The 25,170-nt window shown below is 49.1% G+C and overlaps 2 protein-coding genes across 3 annotated transcripts in view; one reads left to right on the top strand and one right to left on the bottom strand.

Annotated features, from left to right (window-relative positions):
- The first annotated feature begins 1,769 nt into the window (after positions 1–1,769).
- Positions 1,770–17,935, top strand: Mcam (melanoma cell adhesion molecule). 2 transcript variants are annotated; one of them, XM_026403502.2, is made up of 18 exons: positions 1,770–1,832; positions 5,390–5,631; positions 5,998–6,065; positions 7,832–7,956; positions 8,050–8,254; positions 8,343–8,413; positions 8,507–8,594; positions 10,306–10,485; positions 10,605–10,726; positions 10,819–10,981; positions 11,084–11,202; positions 11,276–11,417; positions 11,570–11,691; positions 11,798–11,939; positions 12,034–12,129; positions 12,318–12,465; positions 12,769–12,886; positions 13,372–17,935. In XM_026403502.2, the coding sequence occupies exons 3-18, from the start codon at positions 5,999–6,001 to the stop codon at positions 13,399–13,401; spliced, it is 1,938 nt and encodes a 645-aa protein (XP_026259287.1). In that variant the 5' UTR covers positions 1,770–1,832; positions 5,390–5,631; position 5,998; the 3' UTR covers positions 13,402–17,935. The 2 variants fall into 2 exon arrangements, with proteins under 2 accessions (XP_026259287.1, XP_026259288.1); XM_026403503.2 differs by lacking the exons at positions 1,770–1,832; positions 5,390–5,631 and adding an exon at positions 5,686–5,716.
- A 97-nt stretch (positions 17,936–18,032) lies between these two features.
- Positions 18,033–25,170, bottom strand: part of Cbl (Cbl proto-oncogene) — a 101,608-nt gene continuing 94,470 nt past the window's right edge. The window contains exons 13-16 of the mRNA XM_026403500.2: positions 24,886–25,026; positions 24,426–24,523; positions 23,318–23,500; positions 18,033–22,353 (exon numbers count right to left, since the gene is read on the bottom strand). Of these exons, the coding sequence (XP_026259285.2) occupies positions 22,064–22,353; positions 23,318–23,500; positions 24,426–24,523; positions 24,886–25,026 (712 nt within the window). The 3' untranslated portion in view covers positions 18,033–22,063. The remainder of the gene's footprint in view (positions 22,354–23,317; positions 23,501–24,425; positions 24,524–24,885; positions 25,027–25,170) is intronic.

Raw genomic sequence — 25,170 nt, 5'->3', positions numbered from 1 at the left:
AAATTGTAAATTCTGTGTTATGTGCATTTTAAGTGCTATGATTGCACCTAGAGCTTTGTAGCTACACCCCAGCCTAACTATAACTTTTAAAATGTAATTCCATCACTCACTGCCTATGTAACTTTAGGTCATGAAACTCTCTCTCTTTCTTTTGTATTGGGGAGATTGAACCCAGTGGCACTTTATCTCTGAGCTACATCCTCAACCCTTTTTATTTTTTATTGAGACAGGAGAGTGTCAGTAAGACACTTAGGGCATTGCTAAATTGTTAATTTAAAAAAAAATTTTTTTTTTTTTGAGAGAGAGAGAGAGAGAGAATTCCAATATTTTATTTTTTAGTTTTTTCGGCGGACACACATCTTTGCTTGCATATGGTGCCGAGGATCAAACCCGGGCTGCACGCATGCGAGGGGAGAATGCCACCGCTTGAGCCACATCCCCAGTCTGGCATTGCTAAATTGTTAAGGCTGGCTTGGAATTTGTAATCCTCCTGCCTCAGCCTCCTGAGTCTCTGGGATTACAGACATTCACCACCATGATCAGCGAGGTACGTAACTCTTTGTGTTTCCCATTTCCTCATTTTTTGTTGTAAATAGCAAGAAAAGTACTGGTCATGAAAATGACCCTAAGGAACAGGTCTAAGCTGTAAAGCATGCTGCAAAGATGAGACAGGCCCTGAGATATGCATAGTTTCTTTCCTTGGGTCAGCGCACTGCTGTGTTCCCTCTGAAGAGTCAGAGTTTACTTACAAGAGACCCATTAAGTTGGTAGCAAAACCATCAGTCTTTCATGCTGTTTGAGACCATAGTTGATGGAGCAGTTTCCAATGTGACAGGCATGTGAAGGGATGGTGCCAGTGAGAGAGTACAGCCACCATTGTGTCCAAATCCTGTGTCCCCTCCACTTTTCATATTCCCTAGAGGGCCCCAGCCACTGGGGTGCCAGGTCCAGGGAGAGAGCAGGCCAGAGCCTGGGCAGCTACAGGGGGGCTTCCAGACACCCCACCCCTCCAATGCGATCTCCTGGCTTAAAGCTAAGGGCAAAAGAAATGCACAAGTATTCTTCAGAGAGAATAAGACCAGGGGACCCAGAATATGGCACTCCCAGGTTTCCCACAGCCTTCCCAACTGTACATCAGCTGGCTTTTTCTCAGGGACAACTCAAAGTCAAACTTAAACAGCCCTCTGGGGACATTCCTCTCCCTGCGTGGTGGTATTTTGGGGACCGGATGTGAACTTCCCAGAAGGGGAGAGGTGTAAACTCCCAGCATCCTGGCCCGCCTCCATCATTCCTCACTCTCCAAGTTTAGGTCGGGGCACCGGGAAATAAGAGAGGATCTAGGGTTCAGAGGTCAGAGTACTGAGACCCAAGAAATCACTCCTGAGAGGAGTGGGTCCCGCAGAGCCCTCAACTCTGCGCGGATGGTGAAATCCTGCCTGGAGACTCTGACCTGGGATCACAGCCCACTGCCCATCCAGATAGTTCTCTCCCGGCCTCCCCCGCACCCACCCCACTTTGGAGAGGGGGTGACAGGACAGATTGAATCACCTCTGACGGCCGCACAGGGATGGGCCAAAGGACCGGATAAAGGGCTCCGGGAGGGCCCCCAGGCCGCCCCCCCCAACCCCGCCAAGCCCGGCGCGGCCCGAGGCTGCAGCCTGAGCATTTATGGTAATGTTTGGGTTGGTGCGCGCGGCCGGATGCCCCGCCCCCAGGCGCCGCCGGCTGGACCTCCGGAGTAGGGCTCCTGGGGCGCGCAGAGGAGCCTATACCGGCGCCCTCCCGCCAGGGCTGGATCCCGGGAGGAGGTCCTGGGTGCTGAGGTCGAGCAGGTGGGCTGTCCTAGGCGGAGAAAGCCCTGGGATCAGAGGGGACATGCGGGCCAGCCTTGGTCTAAGGGTCCAGCAGATCAGGGGGCTGGGGTGGGAGGGTTGGGACCGCTTCAAATGCCCGACCCACCCACTACTGTCTGGCTTAAGGGTTCCTAGTCCCCGAAGATGTTGCATCCACATCCTCTTTTTCCTGCCCCCACCCGGCAGTGAAGGGACTGAGAGGCCAGTAGCTCCCAGGGGAGTCCCCGGAATGCCGGGAGCCTGAGAACAGACCCTGCAGTCCCTGGGAAAGCCAGGCAGTGGGAATCCCACCATCAGCCCCTTCCCCAGAATGAACCACCGGATGTCGGGTGTGGGAGACCCCAACTCCCCAACAGGGGCTTTGTGAGGGTGGAATTCGCCTCCCCACTGGTCTAAGCCCAAGCTCCAGCCTGGCCCGACCCCAGAGTTCAGTAGGCCAGCTGTGACGACGGTGCCCCTCCCCCACCCTGTGCTCCCCTAGCCTGCTCCAACATAATCCTCGCCTTTGTGCCACTCCCCCCCTTCAGCCTCCCCCTTCTCCGGACCCCAACACAATGGGGCCTTTGCCGCCTCCAGGGTGGAGATGAACTCACGGTTTTTCCAAGTTTAAAAATAACCCCTCCCATCCCCCCAGAAAGCCACCAGTGCTGCTGGGGTGCACCTCCATCCAGACTGCACCTCCTTCCTCCTGCCCTAGGTCAGGTGCGAAGGACACGAATGTCCGGAGGGAGTGGGGCGGCTTCCCCCCATTCAATCTCTTCCCCCACATCTTCCACCAGCCCACACCCAGTATCCGGTTTGCAGGCCCAAAGATGTCTTAGGCAGCTACTGTCCCCCACCCTCCTCCCACCCTGTTTTTCACTCTCAGCACAATCTCCTCTCAATCAGAACCCCCCCCCCCCCATAAAAAAAAATCTGGAAAGTTTCCTGCATCCCCTCCAAGACCCAGGCCAGTTTCTATCTTCTAGGGGGTTCCCCGACCTTCATTGTTGCCAAGATTGCTAGGCCACCCCTTCCGCCCCCATCTCCTTCTCATGGCAGCTGCAAATTAGTCTTTATCAGCTTCCTTCCTCAGCCCAGCCTGCCTTTGTCACATCCTTCTGGTTAAGGTTCCTGGACCAGAAGGTGGGTCGGAAGCCACTGTGCCCACTAAGGAAAAGTTAGCTAGGAGAGAACTCTGGGGCCAGTCTCCCCACAAGGTGCTGGTGGAGTGACTTTGTCTCTTTGCCTCCAACTCTACTCTTCCCCACTTTTCCTTATAATGGATGGAAAGTCCCACTTGCCCAGGAGGCTACCTCCCTCACCCAGCTTCAGTTTCTCCACCTTATTTATCAGACCTATACTAGAGAGGCACCCAAAGGCATTCTGCACGGAGAGAGCCCCCTCAGCTCAGGAGCCTAGGTCTACCATGGGGGTGGAGAAAAGCTGCAGTCCTAGCCCCACTTCCTGGAGGGAAGTGAGGCAAAGAATTAGGACTCTACCCCACCCCCCAGCCCCCAGCCAGGGAGACCTATTCTTCTACCCTTGACCTACCTACCCTTGACAAGGGTTTTCCTTGAGTGCATGAGTCTCTGCTGGGGTGAAAGGCCCATCTCTGCCCCTTTCTCCTCCATCTCCTCCCCTGCCTTCTCCTTTATATCCCTGTGTGCTGAGTCTCAGTCCTGGAAATTCTGTTGCTGCCAAAGCTGTATCCTCTGGCGTCTTAGAGGAGCCGGGAGTGATACCATCCACCTGCCCTGCACTCCTGACTTTGTTCCTGTCCTTCCTGCTTCCATTGGCTTCTGAATCCTCTCCAAAGTCCTGACCCCTCTTTGGTTTGTAATCCCAAAGTGACCCTCTTGTGGAACCATCCCTATGTTGTCTGTCCCTTGACCTCTCCCACTCACTCCCTAATGGACTTTTCCTAGGACATATGTTTGTTTGCTGGGGCCATGCAGGGGAGGAGATGTCACCCCTGGGCTCTAATCTCATTTCTCTTTCACTGCAGAGATGACTCTTCCAACCGCCCCCCCAACACCCCCCTTTCTGTCTCCTAAGGGCGGAAGAAGAATTCAGAACTGACTGTCCTTGGTGGTTAGCTGGCTGTGTTTTCAGGCTGCCAGAGAAGAGAATGATTAGTTAATGGTGTTAAGTGAAGGGGAGGGGGCAGGGAAGCCAGTCCATGCCCAGCTCCTGGCCTGCCAGGGCAAACAGCAACCTTCAGCTATTCCCACTCCTGCCCTGCATACAAAAACCTTCATCTGTTCCCTTTTGCTCTGGGCCCTGGGCCAGAGTCCATACATTTAGTTTAGGGGTCAGGAGAGCCAGGGTCCTCCTCTTGCTCTCTCCTGTCCATGTTCCAGCCCCTGGCCTGGCAGGCTTGGCATGGCCTCTGGCTGGAGACTAATGGACAGGGAGGAGGGGTCAGCAAGGCTCTGAAAGACAAGGCTGATGTGGTTTGCCAGTCATCTCTGCGTCATCAAAACGCCACCCAGAGCATTCTCTCAAGTCACCTGGCCATCTCTGGCATTTGCTGCCTCACCCTGCTCCTCCCCCCAGCCAGCAGAAAGACTGCCTGGTGGGAGACAGACTTTCACCCCAGATCTAGGCCCCAATCTGACCATATCTGATGAAGAAGTCCCAAAATATATGGATCCTTACCAGAGGCCAGGGTACTGAAGTCTTAGGAGGCCAGAAGACTCAGGTAGAAGTCTCAGTTTGGGGAAAAGGGTAGCTGTCGGGCTCCCCTCACCATGCTGAATGACTGACCCAGCTCAGGCAGGGCTTTCTGCAACCAGATCTGATCCCTCCTGCATGTGTTCCTCCTCCAGCTGCTGAACCAAGTCAGTAGGGTGGGGGGGAGTTGGGGATCAGTTAAAGCACTGCCTCAGGGGTCCTTTCAACCATCAGGAAAAGCAAGAGATTTCTAGGGGTCAAGCTGGAGACTCTGTATTTTTTTTTCCCCAAGTGCTGGGGATTGAACCAAGGACCTTGTGCATGCAAGACAAGCACTCTACCAACTGAGCTACATCCCCAGCTCCCTCAGTCCTTTTCTTCTTCTTCTTTTTTTTTTAGTTGTTGACGGACCTTTATTGTATTCATTTATTTATATGCAATGCTGAGAATCCAACGAACCCAGTGCCTAGCACATGCGATGCAAGTGCTCTACCACTGAGCCACAACCCCCAGCCCAGCCCCAGCCCTTTTCATTTTTTAATCAGGGTCTGCTAAACTGCCCAGGCTGATCTCAAACGTGTTATCTTCCTGTCTCAGCTTCTTTAGTAGTTGAGATTGCAGGTAAGCATCACCAGCGCTCAGCTGGATCCAGCATCCTTTAAATCTTCCCTCTCTTTTCCTTATTCTGGTGGGAGGAAACTGATTCCCAGGTCAAGTTTAAAGAGAAAAGATGGTAGGAACAGGATTCTCAGGGTTGGACAAGCATGAACACCTCTGGTCACTGAGTTCAGCCCCCTCCCTTTTCTAGTTAAACACGGACTTGCGGGAGTTTGGGCTTGAAGGGACAGACTGGAAGGCACATTCTCCACTCCCCCCTGCAGGTACCTCTGGGTCTGTGGAACCTGGCGCACGGTTCTTCCCCCAAAGCTGCCAGGACAGCCAGGCTGGGGGCAGTGCCAGACCGGCAGCAGCCGCGCAGTGGAGCAATCATTCTGGGAGGTGTCCAAAGCTGGCCCAATTTCTCTGAGGCGGAGCAGAGGAGCTTGAATGGGAGGCTCCCATCAGGGACACAGAGGACCTGATCCGCTATTCCTCCGCCAGGAGGTCCCCCAGGGCTACACTGGTAAGGTCTGAGCTGGGGTGAACACCGCTGTGGCGATCTGGGCCTTTCTGGGCATCCGGACCAGCTTCTCCTCGCTGCTTCCTCGGTCAGTCTGTCCGGCCCCAAGACACCTGTCACTGCTCCCGTGGTGTGCTCAAACTGGGGGCTGGAAGGCGGGCTACGGCCTACCTCCGGCCGCGCTCTGGAGCTCGGCTTAGGGGCCGGCGCACCGGGGACCGCCCCCTAGGGCTGCTGCGCGCGGGGGCGGGGGCGGGGGGCTGCGCGGGGCGGGGCAGGCCAGCGCTTGGGCCCCCTCCCCCGCCCCCCTGACGTCAGCCCCCGGCAGTCGCAAGCTCCTCACTTGGCTCTCGTCCTCCGGCCGGGAAGCATGGATCTACCCGGACTCCTCTGCGCCTTCTTGCTGGTCGTCTGCTGCTGCTGTCGCCGCGCCACTGGTGAGTGAGTTGGCTGGGGGACCCGTGCCCCGCAGCGCCCGGGCCAAGGGTCTTCAGGGGGAGCGTGCGGGAGAGCAGAGCCGGGAGCGCGGCGGCACCGGGGATTTGAGCCCCAGTGGGCGCTTCCCCTGCCCGAGCGCCGGGCTCCCTGGCGCCTTGCGCGCGTGCAACTATTCTTTGCATCCAGTTTGCAGTCTGGATTCTAGAGTATCCGGGATCAGGACTGGGAAGACCGGGTGGAGGCTGCTGCCGCGCGAGAGAAAGGGTGGAGTTGAGGCTCTCGGAGAGTTTTTCCGCAGGTGCCCACTCTGGGGACCGGCTTTTGGAGCCGGGATGGGAGGTGCAACCAGCGCGCATCCCCAACCCCTGAATCCGGCGCCCGCCTGTTGCTGGAAAAGGCAGCTTTTCTAGCTGGAGGGGTGCGCCGACCCCTCCCCCTCCGGCCTGGGCCTCGCGCCAGGCTGGAGGTGAGCAAGAGGAGGAGGAACGGCTGCTCCTGCCGGGCTGGGCGTTGGCACAGGCTGTAGGCAGTGTGGGTCGCCTCGCGACTCCTCGGTGACCGGCATAGATGGTAGATACGGGGGATGGAGCATTTCTAGAGTGGAAGCACCAGTGGACTTAGTTTAAGGACTACATTCTGGTGGGAAAAGCGCCCAAGCACCTGGGAGCTTTTCTCTGGAACCGCCTAGTAGCTGGGCCCTCCCGGGGTCCTTGCTGCCCTTGTATGGCCCGCAGCGGTATGGCGTGTTACTCTTGGCTTCTACCCTGATCACAGCCGCTATCCGCCCGGGGAAGGGTTGGACTGGGCATTACCCACTTGGCTGGCCTCATGCCCAGTGCCAGCCATATCCCTGGAGTATTCCAGTCTACTGCCTCCTAGGCTGACCTTATTTCTGGGGAAAGGGCTAAGTAGGGCTCCATAGCTGCAGAGGGTCCCGCAGCACCCTGCCCTGCTCTTCTGGCTCTGGGGAAAAAGAGTCAAGAATCGCAGGCTTCTGCTCTGGGTTGAGGACCATTGCACTGGCCCTCCCTGCCTGGGAGCCAGTTCAAGGCAGGCATCCTAGGGTCCGGCCAGATGGTGTCAAGTGACATAACTTCCTCACAGGATTGGGAGCACTCTGGCACCACTAATGCCACTAATGTCACTCTTGCCCACTCCCTGACCCTTGTCCTGACCCCTGGGGGACTCTGACCCCTCCATACTCACCAGATTCCCAGGATGAGATCCCCTGAGTGTATGTGGAATGTTTAGGGAGCTTAGGGAGCATGAGATCAGAGTGTGGCCAGATTGGCTCATTAGGTCTTCTTGGGGGTTTAGGGAGGAGACTTGGGGAGTAGGCAGAGGGTAGAATAGTGACGTCTGCCCTGGGGATGGGGACACAAAGGGGCCTGTGTGCCCCAGCCTGGCACATGCCTTGCATTCCCACACTCTGAGCTCACTCAGAGAGCAGGGGAGGGGACCTAGGAGGAAAGGAACCTTCCTCTTGGCCCAGAGCCTATTCATGTTGCCCCTCTTCCCCTCTGCCATCCTCATCTGGGAAGTGCCCCATGTTCAGTCTTCGCTCTGAGGACCAGGATCCCCCTGCAGTAGGAGAGGGCTGACTGTGAGTTGGGGGAAGGCAGGGTGAGGTTGAGGGTTAGGAATGGATAGGGCCTTCTTCGGGCCCTCCTGAGTGGCAGGAAAACAGCTGCAGGGAGTAGTGTGAAGGGATGGGGAGCAGCTGGAGCTGACACAGCTGCTGGGGTACACCCCTTCCTCCCTCCAGGTGTGCCTGGAGAGGCGGAGCAGCCCACACCAGAGCTGGTGGAGGTGGAAGTGGGCAACACGGCCCTTCTGAGGTGTGGCCCTTCGCACTCCCTGGGCAACCTCAGCCATGTGGACTGGTTTTCTGTGAGTTCCTGAGCTCCCAGGGGCAGTGGGAGGTGGGAAGCTCTGCCCCCCATGCAGACCCAGGACCCTTACCTCTCTGTCCCATCCCCTCAGGTCTACAAGGAGAAGCCCACACTCATCTTCCGTGTGCGCCAGGGCCAGGGTCAGAGTGAGCCTGGGGAATACCAGCACCGTCTCAGCCTCCAGGGCCCAGGGGCTCTGGCTCTGACTCAGGTCATGCCCCATGATGAGCGCATCTTCCTGTGCCAGAGTAAGCGTCCTCGGTCCCAGGAGCACCGCATTCAGCTCCATGTCTTCAGTGAGTGCCCCTCCCTTCCTGCCTTCACGTCAGTATGGATCATGGGAAGCGGGCTCCAGTGCTCCTGCTGATTTTCCTCCCCTTGTAGAAGCTCCAGAGGAGCCAACCATCCAGGCCAGTGCCCTGGGCATCTCTGTGAACAGCAAGGAGCCTGAGGAGGTGAGATATGCTGGGCTGACCAAGTGTAAGCAGGAGCTAAGGTGGGCCTTGGTGGGGTGTCAGGCAGGGAGACTCATACCCTCTCCTTCTTAGGTCGCCACCTGTATAGGGAGGAATGGGTACCCCATTCCTCAAGTCATTTGGTACAAGAATCGTCTACCCCTGATGGAGGAGAAAAATCGTGAGTACCCTTCTTGCCTGTGGTACCACACAGGGACTAACTAACCACTTATTTTAGCTTTTACTAAAAAAAGAAAAAAATATATGACTTAGGAGCTAAAGCAGAAGGATCACAAATTTGAGGTTAGCTTGGGCTACTTAGGAAGACCCTGACTCAAAAATAAAAATTAAGTAAAAAGGGCTAGGAGTATAGCTCAGTGATAGAGTGGCCTTGGTTTCAATCCCCAGAACTGGAAAAAGTAAAAAATAAATCAACAAGTGATTTTTTTTTCTTTTTTTTTGTACCAGGGATCGAACTAAGGGGCACTCAACCACTGAGCCACATCCTCAGCCCTTTTTTGTATTTTAGAGACAGGGTCTCACTGTGTTGAACTCATGATCCTCCCACCTCAGCCTCCTGAGCTGCTGGGATTACAGGCATGTGCCAGTGCACCCGGCAACAAGTGATGTTTGGAAATATTTTGATAAAGGATATCACCGGCCCCCCTGCCACCCCTGTGCTGGGGTTGAACCTAGGGTGTTGTACCTGCTAGTAGGCAAGTGCTCTACCACTGAGTTAGAGCCCTAGTCCCAAGAATTTGAATTGCACAGAAAAGTTAGACGTTCCTCTGATTTACTATCAGAAGTAACCTCTGCTGTCAGTTCTTTCAGGCCTATTTCTGTATATTTATTCACACACACAAATATCTCTAGAAGCATGTAGGCATTTTATTATTTAAATCAGTGGTCTCTAACCAGGATTGACTTTTGCACCCCACCAGGGGATATTTGATAGTGTCTGGTGGGATTTTTGGTTATCAAAAGTATAGGGGGTGCTATTGGCATCTGGTGAGTAGAGGTGGGATGCTGCTACACTTGGTATGGTGCAAAGGATGCCTCACCACAAAGACTCACTTTTAGCCTGAAACATCATTAGTGTGAGGTTGGCAAACCCTGAGAAGCATTAAAGTGTGGTATGCATTGCTACAGTTTCTTTTATTTATTTATTTTTAAATATATTTTTTTCATCGTTGATGAACCTTTATTTTATTCATTTATTTGTATGTGGTGCTGAGAATTGAACCCAGTGCCTCACACGTGCTAGGCAAGTAGTCTACCACTGAGCCACAACCGCAGCCCTAGACAGTTTCTTTTGTGTAATCTTTGTAGCTCAGTCTGTGTAGATGTACTTGTTGTGCCTATTGCAGAGTTTTAGACTCTGCTGTTCCTGCTTGATGAGTCTAGCGTGTCTCATTTTTCTAATCACCTTGGGTAATTTATTTTGTTTTTGGCCCTTGGGGTGAAGCCAGACCCTTATGTGTATGCTAAGCACGTGCTCTACCACTGACTGCACTCCCAAGCACCTCACATACGTTGCTGCAGCAATACTGGCATACATCTTTGTATATATGCTGTTGTGTGAATGTTTTTCTAGCACATTAAAAGTGCTGGGTTGAAAAGTTGCCAGGTTGCATTTGACCCTGGCCACTTGACAGGGGCAGGGCTATTTATTTATTTATTTATTTATTTTGAGACGGTGTCTTGCTAACTTGCTGAGCCTGGCCTCAAACTGCCGTTCCTCCTGCCTGTCTCAGCTTCCTGAGTAGCTGGGATTATAGGTGTGTGCCACCCATGCCCAGCTGGCAGGGGTCTTTAGATGCTCCCCTGCCAACATGGTGGGAACTACAGGGTGGGGCTGAGGCCAGGCCCTGCTCCCCTTCCTCCCTGCCCAGGTGTCCACATTCAGTCCTCGCAGATCGTGGAGTCAAGTGGCTTATACACCTTGAAGAGTGTTCTGAAGGTACAGCTGGTTAAGGAAGACAAAGATGCCCGATTTTATTGTGAGCTCAGTTACCGACTGCCCAGTGGGAACCACATGAAGGAATCTAGGGAAGTCACTGTCCCCGTTTTCTGTGAGTACTGACCTGTCCATCTGTTCACTGAAGTGGGCCTGGTGGAAATTCCTGCCAACCTGTTCCCATCCAGCCCAGGGCACCTCTTGGGCTGAGAACAACTCCCTTTGCCTACACAGACCCAGCGGAAAAAGTGTGGTTGGAAGTGGAGCCTGCAGGAATGCTGAAGGAAGGGGATCGTGTGGAAATCAGATGTTTGGCGGATGGCAACCCCACACCTCCCTTCAGCATCCACAAGCAGGTGTGAGGGCTTGGTGTTGGCTGCAGAGTGGGTGCAGGCAGATGCAGATAGAGTGGTTGGGCGGTGCCGCTCACTGCTTCTTCCTCTCCCAGAATCCCAGCACCGGGGAGATGGAGGAAGAGAGATCCACTGACAATGGCCTCCTGGTGCTGGAGCCTGCCCAGAAGCAGCATAGCGGGCTCTATGAATGCCAGGGTCTGGACCTAGAAACCATGATACCACTGTTGAGTGAACCCCAGGAGCTGCTGGTGAACTGTGAGGGGCTGGGGGCCCCCAGGACAGGGGGGCTGAACTGGGGCAAGAGGGAAGTGGCCCTGACCTGTCCTGCCCAGGCTGACACTCTTGCTGTGCCCCTAGATGTGTCTGATGTTGACGTGAGTCCCGCAGCCCCTGCAGGCCAAGAAGGCAGTAGCCTTACACTGACCTGCAAGGCAGAGAGTAACCAGGCCCTCGAGTTCCAGTGGCTGAGAGAAAAGGTATCCAGGTGGATCTGGGGCTGTGGGCAACAGCTTATTCTTTCTGAGACCTTCTGAACGACCTCTCCCCCAGACAGGCCAAGTGCTGGAAAAGGGGCCTGTGCTTCACTTTGACCATCTGAAACGGGAGATAGGAGGAGGCTACCGCTGCGTGGCATCTGTGCCCAGCATACCTGGCTTGAACCGCACACAGCTAGTCAATGTGGCCATTTTTGGTGAGGCCCTTTGGGCAGAGACCAGATCACCCCAAGTCAGGTGGTTTTGAGCTCTTTGATGCCAGAAAGCCACTGCTGCCCTGGGAGCTCTGGTGGGGAAGGGGAGGCAAGCATGCTGAGTTTGCTGCTACACCCTCTCCTACCTCCCCCAGGTCCCCCATGGATGGCATCAAAGAAGAGGAAGGTGTGGGTGAAAGAGAATACAATGCTTAATCTGTCTTGTGAAGCATCAGGACATCCTCGGCCCACCATCTCTTGGAACATCAACGGCTCTGTAAGCAGGCCTGGGGCCTCTTCCTCTGCGCTTATTAATCCCTGCCCAGGCCTTGCAGCCATAACCGGAGATCCTTCCACCCACTGAACTGCCTCCTTCTTCACAGGCAAGTGAAGAATACCAAGATTCAGAGAGGGTGCTGAGCACTCTGAATGTCCTTGTGACCCCAGAGCTGTTGGAGAGGGGCGCGGAATGCACAGCTTCCAACTCCCTGGGCAGAAACAGCACCATCATCATCCTGGAGCTGGGTGAGGGGCCACATCCCTGCAGAGGATGGCAGGGGCATGCCCAGGCACGGGCACTAACGTGAGCTTCTCCTAACTCCCTCCCTCTGCCTCCCAGTCAGTTTAACCACCCTCACACCAGACTCCAGCAAAACAGCTGGCCTCAGCACCTCCACTGCCAGTCCTCATGCCAGAGCCAACAGCACCTCCACAGGTAAGCCGGGCCTGGCAAGAGAACAGGGCTGTGCCAGGGCACCCTTTCTGCCCTGTCCCCACAGTGGGGAGCAATGTTGAGACAGGTGAGTGGCGGCCCATCTTCTGCCTGCTCTGGGCTGGGTGGGGCAGCAATGGCAATGTGTCAGCCTGGGGCCAGGAGTGACTAGGAGTGGCTTTATTTGACAGAGAAAAAGCTGCGGGAGCAAGAGAGCAAGGGCGTGGTCATTGTGGCTGTGATCGTGTGCATCCTGGTCCTGGCTGTGCTGGGCGCTGTCCTCTATTTCCTCTACAAGAAGGGCAAGCTGCTGTGTGGGCGGTCAGGCAAACAAGAGATGTAAGCATGACAGACCCCTGCTACCCTCCCCCTCTCCTGCTGCCCCGCCTGCTGCCTCCTTAGGCACATGTCATCTGCCCCAAGGCCCACTTACCCCTTAGAAGCAAGAGTGGGACCCTGGGTTGGGTGTGCCCTGCTTTCCTGCCCAGCACCCACCCCCACACCTTCTTTCATTGCCTGCTTCCTTTCTGAGCTGACCCCAGAGCCCCCAAAGAGCCCACCATCTATCCATCCAAGCATCCTTCCTAACAGTCCCCCCCCCTTTGCCCCTAAGTTGCCAACCTCTCGCCTCCCTCCTCCCAGCACGCTGCCCCCGTCTCATAAGAGCGAATTTGTAGTTGAAGTTAAGTCAGATAAGCTCCCAGAAGAGATGGGCCTCCTACAGGGCAGCAGCGGTGACAAGAGGGCTCCAGGAGACCAGGTAGGAGGCAGTTCCTATGGCCAGTGTCTGATAAATCTTCAGGGATTGGGGGTGCCAGGGACTAATGGTGCTCGTTTCCGAACACTAACTCTTTCTGCCCTTCTTCCTTCTTGGTTGGAGAAACAGAGCAGGCCCATCTTGCCTACTAAACACTACTTACAGATGGCAGGGTGAGGCAAGTGGCGGAGAGACCCTGTAGAAAGGCTGAGGGCAAAGCCCTGGTCCCATCACCATCACCTTTCCTGAACAAAGCCTGTGGCTCCTGCCAGAAGCGTGAAGTGTGGCCTCCATTTCCCCAGTGCAGAGGCAGAATCAGGGGCTGTCTGTCCTTCCTTGCTCCTCATACCCACCCCAGCTTCTTCCCTCCATGATGCTGCACCAAGTTCATCAGCTTCTGCTTCAGTTCCTCCCTCCTTCCTCTTAGTGTACTCACCTTGAACTCTGCTAACTGTCTCCATGTTTCCCTTTCTTCTACCCATTTTTAGGGAGAGAAATACATCGATCTGAGGCATTAGCCATGGAATCACATTGGTTCTCTCCTCACCTGGACAGTTTCTGGCTCCCTGCTCACTCTTTTCCCCAGCCAAAGCCCCCAAAGGGACTACAGAGAAGACCCTGCTCCAGCACACCTACAGATCAATTCTAGAGGGCTATGGGCTAGGGCCAGAGCCATCCCAAGAAGGACCTCACTTAGCCCTGGAGGCCCCCTTTTAGGGCCCAGTCCACCTCTATCTCCACTTATGCGATATTCAGAAGAGGCCTCAGTTCCCCACAAGTGACTGAAGTTTCTTGTAGAACATGTTTTCTCCTTAAATATGCTATAGCTATAAATACCTGTCTTCTACCAGCCCCTATCCGAGCTGGTTTTCTGCCTACCCCCCGCCAGGCTGGCTTTGGTAATTCATTTGTACCCCTGACATGAGAAGGCACCAGGGCCCAGGTGCCTGTTCACTGTCACAGAATGTCAGTTTTGCTGGCTCTGGAGAGTATGCTGTAGTATCCGGAAGCAGTGGCAGAGTCGCTGCTATAACTTCCTGCCTGCCTCTTTTGTGACATTTTCTCTTTGGGCATAAATCAGGAACTGGTGTTATTTCCTCAAGAATATGTCCTGCAGGGAGGAAGCCGGGTGACATTCCTGTGAAGACCTCTGAGCCTGAGCCTCTACATTTACATGGCTCCCAGTGCCCTCAAAGGATCATGTGAGACTGAAAGATGAGAGATGGAGGGAGAGAGATGAGGTGACCTGTCCTTTATGGGGATTAAGGCTATAGTTATATTATCACCAAATTTCTATAAACTGAGCTAATGGGCCTAGACTCTACAAGGGCCCAAATAGGAGAATGGTACTTAGGGATGAAAAACCAGGGGCCTGGCTAGAGCTTTGGGGTGTGTGTGAGTGTGTAGTCACATGCATGCTTGCTCATGTGGTTTTGTTGTATGTAAATCTGCAAATTGTGTCTATGTGTGTGCGTGTGCGTACGTGTGTGTGTGTGTGTGAGAGAAAAATAAAGCTTAATTGTCCTGGAAGTTGTGCAGTGCTTTCCATTCATCATGGGTACCACAGGTACCTGGGGTTTCTCACCTGCCCCCAAAAGAATACAGAACCTTTTGCAGCTGCCAGTGGAGACCAGGGTTTCTTCTGGTTCCAGTTCTGCCCCAGAGAGGATAGCCCCGCCATTTCTCAGCAGCAGGGGGCCTGGCAGACTGCTGGCCAAGCAGAACCCACCTCAGTATCTGGTCATATATTGCCTCCCAAATGAGCAAGAACTCGAGTCTGCTACAACAAAAAAAAACTTTATTTAAAAATACTTCTTTTACAGACATGGGTGCTTGAAAAGCTCTTTAGTTAACTGTGTATGGAAATGAAAAATAATTAATAAATAACATTAGTATAACAGACCTCTAAACATTAATACATTGGCAAAACAATGGACTTAAAATGAAAATGAATCTTAAAGCTCTGCTATTCTCTGTAAGAATATTTACCTTCTGTTTTTTCTTGTTCTTTACAGGTGAGGATGATTAAATACTGCTAATATAATTTTTTTTATATTAATGACACATTTTTAAAATAGTCCACAAAAATCTTACCTAAGTGTCTGTTTTGTTTTCTTAACACTGATATACAAATTGGGACTCTTCATTCTAGAGAAAACATCAAGTTCTCTCCAGCCCCATGCAGGTCAAGAATTTCAAAATCTTGAATAAGGAGGATTTTATAAAGAATTGTTTCTATCTCCCAATTCTTTATTAGTTAAAGGCAGGGAAGAATTGAGGAAACGATAAGTAAAATGTCACTATATAGAAAATTTCCTCCTGCTGAAACCTATTACAATAATAATACCGACAGGCTTCTGGTACATATTCCTTGCTGCCCTTCTCTGGGGAAAAGCAGACCTTGTAGAGGGCACTAGCTACTTAATGCTTTTAAGTTTAAAGACTTCAAATGAAAGGAAAGCCAAGTCTGAGGAAGAAGCAGGAGGTCTAGGCTGGCTCAGGATCCAGCAAAAAAAAAAAAAAAAAAAAGAACTGCCTCCCCCTTTCAGGAGAGTCCACCCTATACTTTTCCATATGCAACAGGGTCATTGATATGATCAGGGAGCTGGGGCACTTGGAATGGTCCAGAGTATATCTGGAAATTGTGGAACATTTTGTCTCTTGCAAGAGACAAAGCATTCAATCTGATAACTAAGCTGCTGATTGGAACCAAACAAGTGATCCCAAGTACAATGCTGCTGTCTTCCAAAAAAGCCTCATGATAGAGCAAAGGGACCACAGGCATACTGTATCTTGTGTGCCACATCTCCAGCCACAGAGAGACTCTTCCTATTCCCTGGACTCTAGGGCTAAGGATACTCAAGGTAGAGGAGCTCAGACTCGGGCATTTCCATATTAAGTCCTAAAATGCAGCCTTGGATACAGTGCTGCCTTAGAAAGGCACAAAATGTTTGGCTTTTTTTTTTTTTTTTCAGTGTGCTAAAAATTGTTTTGAATAAAGGAAAAAGATATATAAGGTTAAAAATCCCAAGTAGCCACAGCCAGAAAGCAGATGTAGGAGGTACCTCATAGCTGCCATGCCCTGCCACATGTTTCAGCAGGAAATTGGGCTTGTCATTCAAGGCCAAGACACTAAAACAGTACTGAGCAGGGTAGGTCAGGAGCCATCTCCTCTCCACAGGCATTGTACTATAGGCTCCTTTACCCCAACAACAGGACAGGAGAGAGAGGCCATGGGAGAGAACACATGGTCTACAGACTCAAGTAGTTCTCTGCCTCTTCAGTTTCAAGACAGCCATAGCATGGCTACCCTCACCCACCATGGGGTCAGAGGTAGGCAGGGAGGAAGAAGTGACACAGGCACCCAGCACTCCCACTTCAGGGCCTGTGCAGGGAGGCAGTGTAAAGCCTGAGGAGCTGCTTGCAGAAGTGCTGAGCAATCATCTTCTCTGGCCTTCCATCCGGTTCAGGGTAGGAAAAAACATGTGCAAGGCAATGTGGAGGGTTGCTGCTCACATTCTCTTTTGGGACTGAATCAGGATTACAAAGCCAGGTGATCAGAACTCTGCTGATTTGTTCAGCTGCCAGATCAGGAGATCTGAGGCTGGCTTTCAGCCTTGACTCTGTAAAACACAGGGAGTGGTCAGCCACATTTTTCTCAAACACTATACTAGGGAAAGGGGTGGCAAGATCTCCAAACAGCTGTTAGTCTGTTAGTCAACAGCTGGCTCTTCTGCCTGGGGGCTTTCCATTTGACGCTGAATGAATGTGCAGGGTCTGCTCTCTCCGTCCTTATTTCTCCATCTCTTCCTCTTTTACTACTTTCTGGAACCAAGGAATACTGATTCTTCCCTTTGGAACAACCCAGATTTCCTGGGACACTGTGAAGGCACATGGCACTACTGTCCCTCTAATCCTTAATTTAGGAGCCTAGACTAGACTATCAAACACAAAATCTGGTGACCTACCCTTCCATGTGCCTTGATGTATGTCTTTGGATTATTAGGTTACTTCTGTGTATATCAAATGACTCTGGTAGTTTAAAAAAGTTATAAGCAAGGCATATAAAATGCCTTATAATGCAAAACAGGCTCAGGATGGGAAAAACAATAGATCCAGGCAAGGTGAAGCATAGTTTAAGGGGGGGGGGAACTTTAATATAAAGGAAAGCAATCGGACAGGGAAATACAGACATCCTATCTAAGGAGCTTGCAGTAGAAGCTCTATACTACACTGTAATCTCTATATCCTGGAAACATCCCAACTCTCACCCATTTTTATTGGCTCCAGCAAAGCAGTTTCTGAGGTGCCTAGGAACAACACTGCAGAGCTCCCTCACACAGGACAACAAGGAAGAGGAGAAGAGGAGATGCAAGATAGCCAGGAGCTCAAAGGATGGATAGATATTCAACACTAAAACCTGAAGAGTCCACAAATTCAAGGGTAGTAGCTAAGTGGAATCGTGATCTCTTCTCAGTGACATGAAAGAAGGCTGAAGACCTGAGGTTGAAGGGTGGCTAAGAAATGCCACCTAGGAACAGACTAGCATGCCCTCAAGAGGGAGGAAAAAAATCTTGGATGCCAAGACTCATAAGACGAAGAAAAGTAAGAAATAAAGAAGAAACAAAGACAGTGAGCAGAATTAAAGTGATTCTAAGGATTTACTCGATGACCCAGACACCTTCTGATGTCTGTCTTCCCACTCTCAAAAAAGCAGGACAACAGCAGCTTTACCACTGGAGTAGAAGTCCCTAGTTCTGATGCTGCTGCCATTTGCCACACCTTCCTGTTCTTCCTGAAGGCCAAATGGTCAGGGATGGACATCTGATCAACATGCTGGGCTGAGTTTATTCTTTCTTAAGAATATGAACTAAGAGGAACTGGGAATCTGTTCGTGGTTGTGGTGATCCCTAGAGCTGGAGGGTCACATGGACTTGAGGACTGGGGTGCCTATTTGGAAGCTATCCATGCAAACAGGCTATGAAGTAGGAGGGACCATGCAAGAATCAACTGTACTTCCTATCCTGGGTTCCATAAAAATATTCTGCCCTTATCACTGACTTCCTCCTTTCTTTACCTGGAATATTTCTTGTATCCAAAGGATCCGTAACCAGGAAAGTTAAAATACAATCTCAACCTGGTTCCACCATCTGCCCTCCTTCATGAATTAAGTGGTTATGTGCATTTCCTAAAGAAAGATTGCTAATGTAGACTAAGATCAAAGTTGTAATAGAAATGTTTTAGGTGAAGTTAGAATACTTTAGATTGAATTTTGAAGTGTTAGGGTTTAGGAGAATAATAAGGTGTTGATACTAAGCTCTGACATCTCTGTGGTTCCCTGCTCTGAAGGAAATGCTGATACAGAGCACTGAGTCCAGTCTGTACTACTGACTGGCTCTCAGAAGACCACACAATCCACCGAAAATCAGGATCCAAAGACAGGTGCCTCCTATCTCCACCCCTTCAATGACATGGAATTAGCTGCAAAGGCCACTGAAGGATTGGAAAACAAATCCCCAGTAGTAAGGGATGGTAAAAGGTAACAGAAGGCTAAAAGAGAAACCTTCACAAGAATGGGGATTAGGGACACAAGCAGCTCAGTAAAAAGATCAAAGAAGGCACTAGATTGAAAGGGGCCTGTGGGCAGATCCTTTGCTTAAACATTTAATGCCCTACTATACAACTCTAAGCCAACATACCTCTTAAGCCAAATAGATGCCACTGAAAGACATAACAAAGGTGGGTATCCATGAAACTCAGACCAAGGAATCTCCTCAATATTATAAAAGCTATAGGAAGACAACAGGGATTTCAGAGGAAAGTCTTAGACTGATTTTAACCAGCACAGATCTTTAAGAATAGTTAAGTCTGCATAAAATCTGTGAATAAAATTGTACAATCTTACTTGGAGGAGATATTTTAGGATCAAATTCAAGTGCTAGACAGCCTGAAGTACAATCCCTCAACATCAGTAAACTACCATGTGGTGGAAGGGAATAACATATAGCTGACATTCCTGGTGCATGCTAATCACCCAAACATTTGCTGAGTGAACAACTGAACTGCTATAACCAGGGCAGTATTCAGTGGACAATGGTCATTCCAGAGTCAAAAAGGCCAACAGCAAAAGCAAAGTATAAGGTCAATAACCTTCTAACTTTCATGACATGAGGTAGGAAAATATTCTGCATTAACACCACTGCTAATCACCTACAAAAAACACTAGATCTTGTTAAAGGTGTCTTAAAGCTGATCCCTAGTTCGCAAGAAAGTTGTGTTACAAAAATTAATTTGTAAGTTGCTTTTGGGACCATAAAACACATTTTACTTTTTATAAAGGAAGTAAATATTTTAAGTATAAAGAATAGCAACCCCCCCCCCCTTTATCCACAGAACACCTAATGATACTAATAGTATCCCACATCTTGGACTCTGGCAATGAGAGTCTGTCTACAAAGAGAAAGAGAACAGGAAAAAAAAAAAAAAGGCAGAATATATAGGGTGCGATTGTGGAGAGAAAGAGAAGACTAGTACAGGAGAATAGCCATCCACAGGTAGAGATCAATATTTAAATAAATATTAACAGATACATGCTGAGATGAGTCTATTATTTAACTAAAGGGAGGTATATTATAGAGTTCACTTAAAACCCTTTCATTTTAGTAGAAGGAACAGGGGAGAGGCAGCTGGAAAAGTCCAGTCACAGTACCTGGAAGACCCAGCAATGAGGCAGGCTATGTAAAGCAAGTCAGGAAAATGTGGGGAAAACAGGAAATTAGGTTGAATAGAATGGTTTAATTAATTTGATGAAAAGGAAAACATTAAAGTGGGTCTCCTGACCATATTGACTATATGTAATTAGGAGAGGGAAAGGGATGATCTTGCCAACATGGGAAAACTCAAAAGCCCGAAAGGGCAATTTTAGTTAAATTCAAAGCAAGTGCCAAAGAATTAAAAATTACCATATGGAGGATAAGAAATGGTTAATGGTGCCTTATTCAAAAGAAAATGTAAGAAATTCAAGTTTTGAGACTATCTTGAAAACAAGAGCCAAATGAAAACCTTCCTGAAGCTTACCTGGCAATTTTAGGCACAAGCCCACATATGTCCTTAGAACATCCAAAGGATAGGTCCTCATGTAATGGTTCAAAGCCTTCAGGGCCTGCAGATGCACACCTGACAAACTAAAACTACCCAAGCCAGTCAACAATGCATGTGCTCCACCAGCAACCTAGACACTCTTTTCAGGGCTGACTTGAAGAGCTACACAGGTGTTAAGGAAAATAAAGGATGAAATGACCCTTAGTCCAGCCAGTATGAGCAATAACCTCCACAGAAGATGTGAATACACTGGACAGGCAAAAGAGATGCAGTGACTGCTTGGTTTTCTTGACAGATCTTGACTATGGACAGTATCTGTAGAGAAAGAAGAATTACACCATGGATAGGCCTGGAAACTGTTGTCATTTTTTATAGTTCTTTGTCTAGTCCTTAAATATTGAAACAAAATGCAAAATGAATGTTGTCAGTTTTTAGAAGAGGATGGTAGACTACTCTTTGCCATTCAGTGCCCACTTTCCCTGCCTCCCTCCACCCCAGAGTAGGGCCTCCTGCACCTGCTGGTGGGCTATGCAAATCAATATGAGGTCCTGTACTAGAGTTTGCTCTGCTCCAGAAATATAAATAGTTCAGAGACAAGAGGACAAAAATAAAAGATCTAGAAGTAGCTGGATACCAAGAGAAGAGTTAGTAAAGGTTTCAGTTCCAAAGATGCCAAGAATGGAAAGAAAGCAGGTTTAAGGCGAGCCATTTTTGTCTGAACCTAATGACAAAAGCAAGATTTAGATACCAAGGAAGGTAATTTATCCAAGAGCAGCCTTGCTTATGACATGGAGGAAGGATACCACTATTAGGGAAGTCAGCAAAAGACTCAGGACAGAGAACTGAACTCAAGGGGCCATAGAGCACTATCCACACGAACTGAAGAACAGGACTCCCAACTGGATACCTAAGCTTTAAGAAAAACTGAACAAATAAATCCAAATCCTTACTATCTATTTTGTGCATCTAAATAGCATGTGAATGAAGCTTTCTAAAAACTTTGTGGTATTAGGGCCAGAAAATTATCCTGGAAACAAATGTTCTTCCCTTTCCATTAAGTAGAAAGACTCATGACCTATATCAGGACACACACCTGGCACCAAGGCAACGGACTCCCTCAGACTATTTTCTGGGGAGGACATGGAATGTATTTGAAGGCCTCTATCTCAATTAGTCATTATGTAATTAGGATAGTTCAAACATTTTATTTTAACAAATTCAATGTTCCTATAGAAACAGTGCTTTGGAGTGACCAGTGTTAGCTCCTAGTGTCAAACAAAATCATAACAACGTAGCAACAGTACTCTCTCTCCCAACTATCTCTACCAAACACCATCACACATAATAAGGAACATCCTATAAAAGCTGCTTAGCCTCAGGAAGGCTGGCCACAGCAAGCCTGCTGACAATGACAGAAAACCAAGGAGGAGGAGAAAGAAGCTGATAGGGGAAAGAACAGAGCAAGGGGATAGAACAGAGGAAGGGAATTCTAAAAATATGAGCTATGCACATGATAATCTAAGCCAAAGTGGAGTGTTGAAGTTGTAATACACACTAGAGTTGGGGGTAATACCACAGTAGATAGAAGTCTTTAAAAGATTCCTTCCTGAATCTCTTGTGCTAATTCCCCGCCTGGAATTAACACACACAGCAGGATCATCATAATCACAGAACACATACAACCACAGACAGACAGACAGACAGACACACACACACACACAGTCACATCCTTAACCCAGAAAAGTCTTATGTCCTCCGTTAGGGTTTACAGCACAATACCTGTTCTACTACTTTCTGGACTGTTCCCCCAGGTAGGCTACCATGTAATAAAAATCCACTCACTCTCCTGGTGGGGACTGAAGGACACCTTCAAATGCACTCTCAAGACCAATATAATAATAAAACACACTAGCTGCTCCACTTTCATTCCACTGCTTTGAAATCTTGGAACCACAGGTGTGATACCTACAGAGAGGGCAGGACCTCATTGTGAAGTCCCCAAAGGAGCCTCTGCCCTCCTAGGTGCTCCTTAAGAGCCTGGCTCGTGGGTCCTCTGAAGCCGCTGCAAGGAGGGATGTGCTAGGTGGCCACATGGGCAGGGGAAGAAATAGAAACAAATTCCCGGAGGATGTTTTTGGCCATTTCAATGTTGTTGTGGGCAATGACCAAAGCTTTCTGAATGTCCTGATAGGAGTAACCCTGATTCATGAGGTTCTCAATCTCACTGGAGAGCTGAGGTGAGGAGGCAGCAGGAGGTGTGGCGGTAGCACTGGCACCTTGCTGACAGCTACCCGCTTTTCGTTCAGAGTTGATTCTCCGAGGGAATGGTTTAGGGGGCCGCTCAGGAACTTGGGAACCCTCAGTGAAGTCTAGAAGAAATAGGAAAGAAATATTTGCAAACCTGGGGGAAATCTTCATTTAACGGCAGTAATAATAGTAACAACAATATATTAATATCAAGATATTACTGACCCTTGTTAATTAGGGGCATGTACTCCCCTGTCACAAACCTGGGTTTTAGAGGTTAAAAGGCTCTTGGATCTAGCCACCTCCTTATAGTAAGTGCCACCTTCTAAATATACCATGCACCTGTTTTATCAACAATAACTGTTGCTGTGAGCATGTAACATCTGCATCATGATTTATACTTAGCAAGGTTTTCACACACATAATCATCTGGATTTTTAAAAATTGTGAATGGACCAGAGCAGATACTAAACTCCTACAAACAAAAAGGCAGAAATTAGCCTAAGTTGCAGTGAAGATGCCTTAAGCCAGGTTGAGTGGTGATCACCACCTGTTTAGGCAACTGGATGCTGTAGCTCTTTTTCACCAGCTGTCCTGAAAGCTCTCTTCAACTTCCAAAGTGACAGCAACTCTGGCTGCTGCCACAGGTGCTGTTGAGCCCCAACAGTCAAGGCTCAATGTGGGCTGGCTCTTGGCCCATTTTGTTTGTGTTCCAGGGCAGCATGCCTCCTTCCCAGTGGGCCAGGGCCAGGAAAAAGGAATGTGTGGTCTGAACCATCAAGCTTAATTACTTCTGTCACAGGCCTACTCAGAAGAGCTAGAAACCCTACCTACTCCCAGAATGGGAGGAGCCATATTTTAAGGACAACCTCAAATCTAAGTCTGGCAAAAACTTGAAGAGCCTGATTACTTTCATTTCCTACTTTGAGTTCTAGAACCAGCTTTTCTTCCATTCAGACACAGGATTTATTTAGTCTACCACTACTACTTACTGACTTACTGCCATGAGAGGACATCATCTGTTTCAGTATAAATTAGGAGCTAGACAGCAATTCAGGATAGGCCCAAGGGAGCCTGGAGACTCACTTGTCGAGGGATCACCATCCAGAGACAACCAGCCAAAGGAGGAGCTGGCATTAGAGATGTCTGAGAGAGTTCGGCGGGCCAGCACAACTGGCACAGGTGGCTTAGGGACATCATATCCATCATCCTCATTTTCTGATTCCTCAGGGCCAGTGTTGGTGTGGGCTGTAGCCAAATTCCCTTCACCTGGAGAAAAGCTCATAAAATTATCTTCTGACATAACTCAACTCTAACACATTTTAACCCAGAAGCATCTATTCATTCATGCACACACACACATTTACTTCACTTAATAAGTACTCAATGTCTACTGCAGGCTGGACACCAATATGAGACACTATTAAAGGTGACAGAACAAACAAAAAAATAAAATGTGTACCAATTCTGTAGTTCTGTTGTTGAACCTGTCAAAGGTCACTCTTGTAAGGTTAGAAACTACTGATTCCAAAGACTCAAGTGCAATTTTATTGCAATTCTATCTGCACTTCACCTCAGGAGGTCAGCCAAAGCGTCCTATGTGTGCAAGCTTATTTGAACTTTCAATTTGGTAAGCTAGTTAGCATGGGAATTGAGCATGTATCATCCCCACACACAAAAATTTCATCAATGCAATGGGAATAAAAGAGACTGCCAGCATTGCAGGACTAGGCCATATAATTCAAATGTCTCTAGGCCTTGGGAGAACGAAAAATCACAAAAGGAACTAGCTGTGTGGAAAGGATATAAAAAAGGAAGGTGACTGCCCCACCTTGTTTTGCCAAATAAGATTACTCAAAATAGCTGGGCACAGTAGTGCGTGCCTATAATCCCAGCAGCTTGGAGACTGAAACAGGAGGATCGTGAGTTCAAAGCCAGCCTCAACAAAAGTGAGGCACTAAACAACTCGATGAGACCCTGTCTCTAAATAAAATATAAAATAGGACTGGGGATGTGGTTCAGTGGTCAAGTGCCGCTGAGTTCAATCCCTGGTCCAAAAAAGAAAAGATTTTAGTAATCTTTAGTAATTTTAGTAATAATTTTCTCTGTATGTCAAGCTATCTCATTAGTTAAATATTATAGGTTCATTCCTCTGGCACATCACTGATTTTTAAGTAGCAGAGAAGCAACTCACCAAAGGTGCTGTTCTCGGTGACAGATGGCGCCTGGGACTGAATATTATACATTGCTTCATAGGTACAGCTATCAATCTGCAGGTCACAATCACATACTCTGAACCAGAAGGAAGAAGCAAAATGATCTTTGGAAATAAACGTTACCTGCAACCTATTGAGACTACCCTAGACCCTGATCCTCTAAAGACAACATATTCTCCTTGTACCAAAATAACTAGTAAATGTTTTAAGATCAACTCTTGTTACAAGTTACAGATAATTCATGTTTTGGAAGTTACTGTGATACTAATGTAAGTGGAACTGTTTATTGCTTCAAGAGATTTTTAGGGACCAGATTTATCTTTCTGCTGTTACTTCTGGCTGGCTAACAGTACATACTTGCAAGTGAAGCAGGTGAGGGATGTCAACTGAATTATCCACATAAAGGTATCTGACCCTACATGGTTGTTGTGAACTTACCGTGAACTCTGGGTTGCCTCTAAAGGCCGTTTTGGTTCTGGCTTTTGGAGCCCTATTGGCCTAGAAGAGGGAGTCATATATTCTGTGTCCTCCTCATTCTCACCCTGCTCCCCAGGTGGCAGTTTTGGCACAGGAAGAGGTCTGGAAGATAAATTTTTTAAAAAAGAAAAAAGAATCAATAGCTGGAAAAGTTTCCAATATGAAATAAACAGTTTCAAAACAGACACAACTCAAATTTGACAGAACAAATACATGCCATCTAAGAAACTACTGTTTCTACTGGTA

This window comes from Urocitellus parryii, chromosome 4 (assembly GCF_045843805.1).
Source record: "Urocitellus parryii isolate mUroPar1 chromosome 4, mUroPar1.hap1, whole genome shotgun sequence".
NCBI classification, from domain to species: domain Eukaryota; kingdom Metazoa; phylum Chordata; class Mammalia; order Rodentia; family Sciuridae; genus Urocitellus; species Urocitellus parryii.
This window is presented reverse-complemented; position numbering and strand designations above follow the sequence as displayed.